Source organism: Vulpes lagopus, chromosome X (genome assembly GCF_018345385.1).
Source record: "Vulpes lagopus strain Blue_001 chromosome X, ASM1834538v1, whole genome shotgun sequence".
Classification (NCBI taxonomy): domain Eukaryota; kingdom Metazoa; phylum Chordata; class Mammalia; order Carnivora; family Canidae; genus Vulpes; species Vulpes lagopus.
The window spans coordinates 9,426,943-9,436,688 of record NC_054848.1 but is presented as its reverse complement, the minus strand read 5'-3'; the positions used below and the strand labels follow the sequence as shown (position 1 = coordinate 9,436,688).

The window sequence follows — 9,746 nt, the reverse complement described above, 5'->3', positions numbered from 1 at the left end:
AGATCATGAACATAACTTGTCCCTCGCCATGGAGTCCTACTAAACAAATGTGACCCAGCCATAGGGCTGAGAATTACACTTACATACTTAGAGTAGACATATAGATATCCTGATGTGGTCATGATTTCGTTGCGTTCTCTGAGGGATTTCAAAATTCAAGTGACTCTTTTTCTGCCCCCAATTATCTGACAGTCGAATCGGCTGACAAAAGAAGGGTAAGGATTTAGTAAGAAGAAGTGTTTCTCTGGAAATTCAGCATCTAAGTTGTAAAATCCTGGAAAAAGACTTTAAGATAATATCCATTCAGTCCATTCTTGAATCTTGGGCATTCCTCATAAAGGATTACCCAAAGGTAACGGGCAAGGGGCACCCGGCTAGCTCAGTCAGTAGAGCATGCAACCTTTGATCTCAGGGTTCTGAGTTCAAGCCCCACATTGGGGGTAAGGATTACCTTTAAAAATTAAATAAAAAGGTAACAGGCAAGAGTTATTATGCCCAGTCTTACTATGCTGATAAAATATTTGATGGTGGTGCAAAGAATCAATTGGTTTCCATCACATTTCACTCACCATTGAGCTTTTAGAGGGATTTGATGGAATCATTAGAGATACATCTGGGGGAAAAGTTCACAGTAAAGCAAAGGATAGATTTTTTTTTTTTTTAAGATGTGTATTTATTTTAGAGAGGTGGGGAGGGGCAGAGGGAGAGGGAGAGAGAGAATCTACAGCAGAGTCCCCAATGAGCACAGAGCCCAACACGGGGCTCACAACCCCGAGATCATGACCTGAGCCGAAGTCAAGCTGGAGGCTTAACCAACTGTACCTACCACCCAGGCGTCCCAAAGAACAGGTTTTAATACATGTTTAAAAACTCAAAGTGCCAAGGAGCTCTGTTGGCTCAGTTGGTGGAGCCTGCAACCCTTAATCTCAGGATCATGAGTTCAAGCCCCATGTTGGGCATAGTGTTTACTTTAAAAATGTATATATGGGGCAGCCTGGGTGGCTCAGCGGTTTAGCGCCTGTCTTCGGCCCAGGGCGTGATCCTGGAGTCCCGGGATCGAGTCCCATGTCAGGCTCCCTGCGTGGAGCCTGCCTCTCCTCTGTCTGTGTCTCTGCCTCTCTCTCTCTATCTGTGTCTCTCATGAATAAATAAATAAAATCTTAAAATAAATAAATAAAATCTTTTAAAATAAATAAATAAAATGTATATATTTTTTTAATGAAAAAAACTTCAAAGCTCTTAGGTTCTGCACCCTAAAAATGAAAAGTAATATTTTCTTAGCATTTTCTACTCAGATTTAGATGAAAAGGACATCTGTAGCCAAGAAAGCACACATGAGGGCAGGGACTGTGTCTTACTTATGACTATCTCTGTAACAAATAAAATAATAATAATAACAATAATAATAAATACCCAGCATGTATTGGACATTCAATAAATATTGGTGGGGTGAACTAATGACCCAGTGCTCTGGCTTAATAGTACGTAGTTGGCTCTAAGTGTTGATTCAAAATCATCACAACCAAGGACAGTGGCAAATTAGCACTCAAAGCTCTTTAAATATATTTGTTAAATAATTCTTAGGTTTTTACAAGTGGAGATTCCACATTATCTGTGAATTTCATTACATTTAGGTGGGTATTAGTGATAAGTATTGAGGAAAATGTCTCTATAATCTCCTTCATTAAAAAATATTTTTAAAAAATATATATACGAGGCCAAGGAGAAGTGTAATGAGGCTTATTATATGGAATCAATGCCAAGGCACTTGGCTGGCCATCCTAGTCTGTGACTGTCACAGAAAAAGAAAAAACATTCAATGGAATTTGGTACGACTGCTTCTAAGTTACGGCTTTCTTTGGCCATTGGCCACCGACAACCATTTGTTTAATTATCAGTAGCAATGATTACTATTATCTGTGTTACGATTAAAACACCACTTCAGGGGCACCTGGGTGGCTCACTCGGTTAAGCATCTGCCTTCAGCTCAGGTTTTGATCCTGGGGTCCTGGGATGGAGGCCTGCATCATTGGGCTCCCTGCTCAGGGGGGAGCTTGTTTCTCCCTCTGCCGCTCCCCCTGCTTGTGCGCTCTCACTCTCTCTGAAATAAATAAATAAATAAATAAAAATCTTTTTAAAAATAAATAAAACACCACTTCAAAGTCATTATATATACATATTTAAAATGTACTATATATATATTTAAAATTGTACTATATTAAAATTGTACAATTTAATATGACATTCGCATATTCAAAGGTAGGCCCCAAACAATCACGTTACATGAACTCTCCATCAATTAAGAGGAGCAAAGTGTATACTGAAGCCCTAAGATTGCCCATTACCAGGCAAGGCCCTGTCGGACATAGAAGGAAAAGCACATGAGTAGAATGTAGGGCCACACACATTCTGCCCGCAAAAGTCTAAGAAGCCAAGAGTAGGGGTAGCACAACTAGCACAACTGTATGACTACAGAGATAGGAGGCTATGGTACAAGTATGGAGGGGAAAAACCAGCCAGGAAAATATAAGCTTTCTTTTTTTTAATTTTTTTTTTATTTTTATTTAAAAAAACTTTTTTTTTGAATATAAGCTTTAGAAACGTTTTCTTCTTAGCTCACGTCATTGCACATCTGTGTCTCAAATTTGTGATATAGTTTCTTCTCGATTCTCTTAGATTGCACAGGAAGGCATTTTTAAAAGTGAAAGATATGGGGTGGAGGGCAGCTGGAGAGGGTTTTTTTCTTAGTCTCTTGCTAGGTCAGTGAAGGCTACTACAGTAAATCAGGTGCTAAGTGTTTGCAATTATGAAATAATGTTTTCGATTTACAATCTTAAACTAAGAAGGGCTCCAGTTTTGGGTGTGGGTTGGGTTTGTTTGTTGTTGTTGTTGTTTTTTTCCAAAATGTCGCTTCCAAAATTTCCCGTTCTCTCTAGTAAGCACAAAATTGGCCCCATACGTTTAGAAAGGGTAGAAAATTATTTTTGCATCTTAAGCAGTTAGATTCATCTTTAGGGAAATAAATAGATCTTCCCAGTGCATTGGAAGGAGACAATATCTAGCTCACAAGGGCGTGGGGAGGATGCAATGATGGTCAGGGACGGAAGAGGCCCGGTACAGAAGAGGGGGGCTCTGTGTTTCAGACTTTGCATGCCTCCGCCACCCCACCCCCTCAACGCACATGCAGTCGTTGCATGCAGCCCCAAAGCTGTGTTGTGCTCCTGAGAGAATAAAGTAGCTTTCAGATTCCATGCAGTGGAAGACTGAGCATGGGGCTGCGATGGTTGAGGAATTTGTGAGGTTTGGAAATCAGTAAGGTTCTGTCCCTAGAGTCCTCTGGTGAGCCTCTTTTCACTTCCTCTATTTTTGCTTTATTCGGCTTGATCAATTCAAAATTTGCAGAAGTCCCACACAGGACCGTGTGACCCTTGGCTCTTACATAAGCAACCTTGGCCTGTTTCCTCCTGGGGGAGGGGAGAGGGTCCCAGATGCGGTGGCTTAGGGTCTCCTTCAGTTGGAGCAGTCGCTCATTCCAGTGGGGAACCTCCAGTCCCCTTGGTGTCTGCAAGAAAGACTGCCCACCCCAAGCTCCCAAGAGCAGTATAAATTCTCATATGGATTCATAAATACCCCCAGGCCCTTCTGGGAAGATCCTCTCTTGGGAAGAAAAAAGAATGCACTCAACAAATTACAAAAAAAAAAAAAAAAAAGGGCGCCTGCCCCCACCCCAGCCCCCCGTGCAGCAGTTAAATGCACAGTGCGATGTGCCCCGAGCTTCTGCATTTCCCCCTCCCACACACCACTCAGCCCAAACTCAATCATTGCCAGATTTTTCATTTACTTTCTGCTTTTCTTCCCCACTCCCCCTCCCCGAGCTGTGTTTCAGCTTTGTCTTCCCAGCACGGGAAGGTCTTCTCCTTCAGCATTTTATGAACCATCCCTTTCCCCTTAAAGCTCATTTTTATTTTTTGAACTGGAGACCGTGCAGCAGGGTTGATTTCTTCAAATCCGATTTCATCTCTGCATTGTTTGGAAAATGTACTCAGCAAAAACCCGTGTGGGCTTGGCTTATCTCTGGGCCTCGGGCATTTTCATTTGGCCCACACCCTTCCTTGCAGGAGGGAAAAGAAATAGTGGGGTGGGAGGGCCAGCTCCATCTTGAGCTCCCAGACCTCCGGGCTCCCCCCACAGCGGGCTTTGCAGCCGCAGGCACAAGGCCCTTCCCTCTCGACGCAGATCTGCTTCTAGCTGATGGGTCTGCTCGATTGTCTTAAACCACAGGTAAATGGTTTCCTGTGCATTTCTCAAAATAAGTGTTGAGCAAAGGAAATGAAATCAACCGGTTTAATACTAATCAACAATTTGCCCTCCACCCTCTCCTTCACAAGGGGGCTTTTCTTCAGTCTTGGGGTGGGGGTGGGGGTTGACCTCCTGGACCTTTGCATTCTAAATCCTAGCTTTGCGGAGGTACCTGAACAAGTCATCCTGAAATGCTGCTTGCACACGAGAAAATGGATACAGATTTTTAAAGACATCTGCACCCTTTCTTACTGAGCAGAGGCGCCCATTAAAGGACCTTTAAGAACGACATCCCTTTTACTTTGAAAACCTGAGAATTCATTTGCCTCTTTTTGTACATTAATGTCCCAAAAGGGCTTGGCTTTTACCCACCAGTTAAAAGTACTTCATGCGAAGTTACCAGGCCTTAAGAAAGGCAAACCCTCAAGAAGTACCAATGAAGTCCTACGTTATGTAAATTTAGCACAGATTTCATCCTAGTCCCAATGCCTTTTAAATCCAAAGATTTTACCCATTATCCAAATTGAGGACAAATTTAAAAGCCTAATTCATTAATCCCAAATGCAGTGATCTTATAAAAAAAGCACTTTTGAATATTGGAACCAGCCATTAGACTCAGGAAGCGGATCCTTGGAATTTTTTTCCTTGCAATTTTTATAAAGCAGCTGTTAAAAATGTTATTTTCCCCTTAAGACGAATTGCTAAAGTCTTATTTGTGTCAACGCTGATCAACTGGCTAAATAACGTAGTTCATTGGACACCCCTTATATATACTGTGCTGTGAATTGCCACCACCTTCGGGTTTAATATTAGACGCCATAAATTCCGTGTTGGCTTATCAAGCACTATGGAAGGTAAAAACTCCCAATAATTTTATCACTTTTTATACTCCTACTAGGAATTCAGGCAGCCCCCCAAAATAACGATCCAATCTCCTAATGATCACCTAATACAAGAGGATTTCACAGCCATCTCCTTTCTACCCCCCACCTCCGGAGGAAACTCCTTTCTACCTCCCCCCCTCCAAGGTTTATACCCTCCCCCCAGTGAGACCCCTTGGACCTCTGTTTATACTTTATACCCTCCCCCCAGTGAGACCCCTTGGGCCTCTTGCAATGGTTGCGTTTACCATTAAGCCGCTTTTCCCAGACATCAGTCACACCAAAGTCACGTTTTAAAACTTTATTTGCATATTAAAAAAATTGTGCATTCCAATAATTAAAATCATTTGAACAAAAAAATGGCACTCTGATTAAACTGCATTTTAACAGCCTGCAAGATACCTTGGGCCAGCTTGGTTTTTTACTCTAGATCTCACTGTCCTCCCACCCAGCTTCTTCCTTCACCAACATGCAAGTTCTTTTCCTTCCCTGCCAGCCAGCCAGACAGGCAGATGGGAAAGGCAGGCGCCTTCGTTGTCAGTAGTTCTCCATTCTTTGATGTGAAAAGGGGCAGCACAGTCATTTAAACTTGATCCAACCGCTTTGCATCTTACAAAGTTAAACAGCTAAAAGAAGTAAAATAAGAAGGCAATGCTTGTGGAATGTACAGTGCATATTGGCGGCGCACGCCTCATTACGATTCCCCTGCTTGCTTCTCCTGTTCAATCGCTGTGACAGAAAGAAAAAAAAAAAAGAGAAAAAAGATGGAGAGAGCTCATTAGGCGGGCTCAGTACAGCCTGGAAGATTATTGTACTTTCGTTTCCGCTTATCTCCCCGGATCAGAAACATCCACCAGTTATGAAGTGGCCTCACCATGAAAATAGGTACATTAATGTAAGATTTTAACACATAATATTGCACATTAATAGGGCAATCAAACATGCCATTATTAAGATTATCAAAGCCCCGTTTGTTGATTGCAAAACAATTTTTAATTAACCTCTCCAAGCCACATTCACCCTAAGAACTGTCAGCCCCTCCCTCCCCCCCGCCCTCCCTGGGGCCGCCCCCCCCGCCCCTTCCATCCTCCCTCCCGCCCAGCCTTTTCTCAAGGGGGTGGGGGGGGCTTACTTTCTTTCGAAGGCAGTGGGTTTTTCTCTTGCGTTTCTGTCTTCTTCAATTTCGACTTATCGAATTTCTCAATCTCAGCCATATCGGGTTTGTCAGACATGGTTGCAGAGGAAGCTGCATATACAAAGCCAAGGCGGGTGAGATCGAGCCAGCGACCCACCCAAGTCTCTTGGCTCTGAAATGCGCCTTTGCCCTCGCATCTCCTGCCTGAAACCCCACCTCTGCCTCCTTCCGCTTTCATTCAAGGCTCAGGCTCTTCCCCCGTCTACGCAAAAAAGACCCCCCCTTCATTATTCCCAAATGCGGGGGGCCGAGCCGGGGGCGGGGGGATCGCGCTTTCGGCCAACGGAGACGGACCACCGTGGATTGCGATGCCCAGGAACCGCGATCCGGCTGGATGCGGTAAATAGCGAGGGCAGTTCTAGGTGGGGCCGAGCAAAAAATCGTGAGCGCGCAGCCGAGGCTGCAGGGGCTCCCCCGGCCGCGGGCGGGCTGTCCGTGGAGACGCGGGCCCCGCCGCTCTCCTCCGCTCACAAAGGCGGCAGCTGCTGCGGCGCCCGGGCCACCGCCCTGCCGCCGCTGGTCGCGCTCAACAATGCAGCCGCCGCACACAAAGCCGCCCCCCGCCCCTCAGCGGCCCGGGCCCCTGCAAGGAGGGCTGGCCGGCCGTTTTTTCCCCCATTTAAGCCCAGCCACCTTCAATCTGGACTGAGCCCGAGGAGCCAGCAGAGGCTACGGGAAAAATGTCATTGTTGAAGCTCCGGGCTCGGGTGGGTGGGAGCGCGAACAAAGGAGCCGTCTGTTGCGGATTCATCAGCGCCCAGGAGGCGATGCAGAACGCCCCGGGCGGGGGGGGAGACCCCCCCCCGAAGGTGCACGACCCAACGCCCGGTTTGGGAGGCTTTGGGCTTTAAAATCCTCGCCTTCCCGACCCCGTGCCCCAGCATCTGGAAGGGTTTGGCATCCCCAAGACCCCCAGGCAGGCTCCCCCCGGAGGACCCTTGGGGCTCGGCTGCAGGGCTGCCTCCGCACGGGGGCGAGCTCGGGCGTCGGGCGGGAAGGGACCGCAGGCGGGAGGAAAAGAGGGAGGGAAGGGGCCCCGGGGCTCACCGGAGCGCGGCGCACGAGCGAGCTGGAGAGAGGAGGGGATCCGGTCTGCGCTGCGGTCGCTGCCGAATGCCGGCTGGGGCGAGCCCGCGCCCTTATATGCGCGCCCCTATGCAAATGAGGTGACGTCACCGCGGGCCCGCTGCACTCCTCCGCGCCGCGGCCCCGCCCCGGCGCCCGGGGGCCCGCCGGGCGCTTGGGGGACTCGCGCCCCGCGTGCTCCAGGGCGCCCGAACCGCAACGACGGCGGAAAACTAAAACGGGCCCAGCACCCCCCCCGCGCTCCCCGCCCCAGGCGTTGCCCCCTTCGAGGTCGAGGGTGTCCGAACGGGTTTGGGCAACAGCCGCGCGAACCTGCTCTCGGGGGGCCGGGGCGGCATAACCGAGGGTCTGGGTGGGACGGGGGGGGGGGCGTTCCTTTACTGCGAAGCTGGCTTTGTGCGGGCAACCCCGAGCGAGGGTGCGGTGGCCGCGCCGGAGGGCCTCGCCCCCCGCAGGGCGCGATTCCTGTGACTCAGCTTCGGGGTCCGCCGACGCCTTCGCCCCACCCTGGTCTCTTTGTCTGCTCACCCGGCATCTCCTGAAATTGGGGTTGGGGGGGTAAAGCACCCCGAAGGGATTTGCTCGTTACATAAAAAGGTTTCCTCGCTCTAACACGCATATTTGACCATCGCTATGATTTTTGTGAGCACCCCGCTGAAAGACCCGGAATATTGGCTGCTCGGAGGTCAATTTATCCGGATTTTCCAGCGCGCAACGCCTCCCCGCTTAGAAAAAGCAGCCAGGTTCAAGCTCTGCCATTGACTTGCTGCCTGACAATAAGGAAGTTCTTTTACTTTCCTGTTCCTTGTTCCCCTAAACGTAAAAGCGATTGCCCCAAGGAGGCCTGCGTCCCGGGCCAAAGACTGCAATCGCGTCGTCTCTAAAATCCAAGATTAAATTTTAAAAATCTCGCTGTGCTGTGCAAAGAGCCTCTTCGGCCCCAGCCGGTTTGCAAGGGCACTGCGAAGTACGCCCGGAAATATGGGACATCTCGGGCGACAGGAGCAGTTTGCAAAATGGCCCCTTGCCTGGGAGCACCAGTGACCCCTTTGCCGCAGAAATCACCCACCACCGGCGTGCCCTGTGCCCCCCAGCGGCACGTGCAAACGCAAAGGACCCGCAGGTTGGAAAAGACCCACTTGAGAGGATTTTGAGACACAAAGCAGTAGGCACAGTACTTCTGATCCCTTTCCGCATCCTAAGGAAATGTTTCCAGAACCCCCCTGCTCAGCACGTTCATGGCTGAGGCTTTTGTCCCCTGGGGATTAAAGTCAAGTGTTATATAGACCCTCAAAAGCCACTGCAGGAGCAGCTCGGACTTCCCCATTTCTTTATCCACTTGACTTCCTTCTTGGAGTGGGGGGTGGGGAGGCTGCAGGGCTGGGGGTGGGGGGCAGGAGCAGGTGATTGACTGGCTCCCCAGTTCGTGCTCTGGGGGGGGGTGGCTGCCATTCTGCTCTCCAAACAGGATGTCACCTCTCTGGCTACACCTCCCCCTGACCGCACCCTAGTTGACGGGCCTGACAGTCCCCTCCACTGTGGAAGCTCATTTAAAGATCACGCATGGCCCGTTTCGGCTGGCAGCTGCCTGACACTGCCACCATCCCCGTGGGTTCCCTGATTCCATGTTGCCACACCCCAAACGCTGTCAGAAATCACTTCTTTCCTCCCCGGGGGTCCCCCCATACAAAGGAAGGCCATTAACGACGCACTGCTTCTTGTCCCCAAGGCCCTTTGCTTACAAAGGGTAAGGCCTTGCAGAACAATGTCTCCAGAAGAGACGGAGAAGAGGAAATTTGGAAACGCCTGGGGAATGTTTCTAGTTCGCCTTCCGCTGTGTTTAGATAGGGACGGAAAGAAAGGAAGGGCCCTCGCTTAAAAGGGAGGGGTCTTCCTTACTGGGCTTGCCTTGCCACCGGGTCAGGGGCCTAGAGAGAGTGCAAAGACAGGGGGAGGCACCTGAAAAGGAATGCAAACTAAAGGAATATTGTTAAGAGTCGTGTGACCCCAGCCATGTGAATTAATGTTTCTGGGCCTGCGTTTTGTCATCCGTGAGAGGGGATCGTTGCAGTGCCCACCTCACGGGCTTGCCGGGAGCCCCGAAGGCTCAGGACGGTGCATGACAGCTAGTAAGTGCTTTGTGTTATTATTATCATCATTTAGGATGGAAGCCTGGGCAAAAAAAAAGAAAAAAATGTTTAGTGTTTGGAAGTGCAAATTTTAGAGGTTTTTATTTTTTTCATTTTTAGTTAATTTTTAAAAAAGATTTTATTTATTTATGAGAC

General features: G+C 48.7%; 1 protein-coding gene across 1 annotated transcript; it reads right to left on the bottom strand.

The window, feature by feature from the left end:
- Positions 1-5,466: 5,466 nt before the first annotated feature.
- TMSB4X (thymosin beta 4 X-linked) lies at positions 5,467-7,546 on the bottom strand. Its single transcript, XM_041742266.1, has 3 exons — positions 7,423-7,546; positions 6,313-6,426; positions 5,467-5,909 (listed from the first exon to the last, which is right to left on the bottom strand). The coding sequence occupies exons 2-3, from the start codon at positions 6,410-6,412 to the stop codon at positions 5,875-5,877; spliced, it is 135 nt and encodes a 44-aa protein (XP_041598200.1). The 5' UTR covers positions 6,413-6,426; positions 7,423-7,546; the 3' UTR covers positions 5,467-5,874.
- Between the last annotated feature and the right edge of the window lie 2,200 nt (positions 7,547-9,746).

Coding starts and splice junctions, on each gene's coding strand:
- TMSB4X (XM_041742266.1), bottom strand. CDS start 6,412: ATGTCTGACAAACCCGATATGGCTGAGATTGAGAAATTCGATAAGTCG. Junction 5,910..6,312: donor CCCACTGCCTTCGAAAGAAA/GTAAGCCCCCCC, acceptor TTTCTGTCACAG/CGATTGAACAGGAGAAGCAA.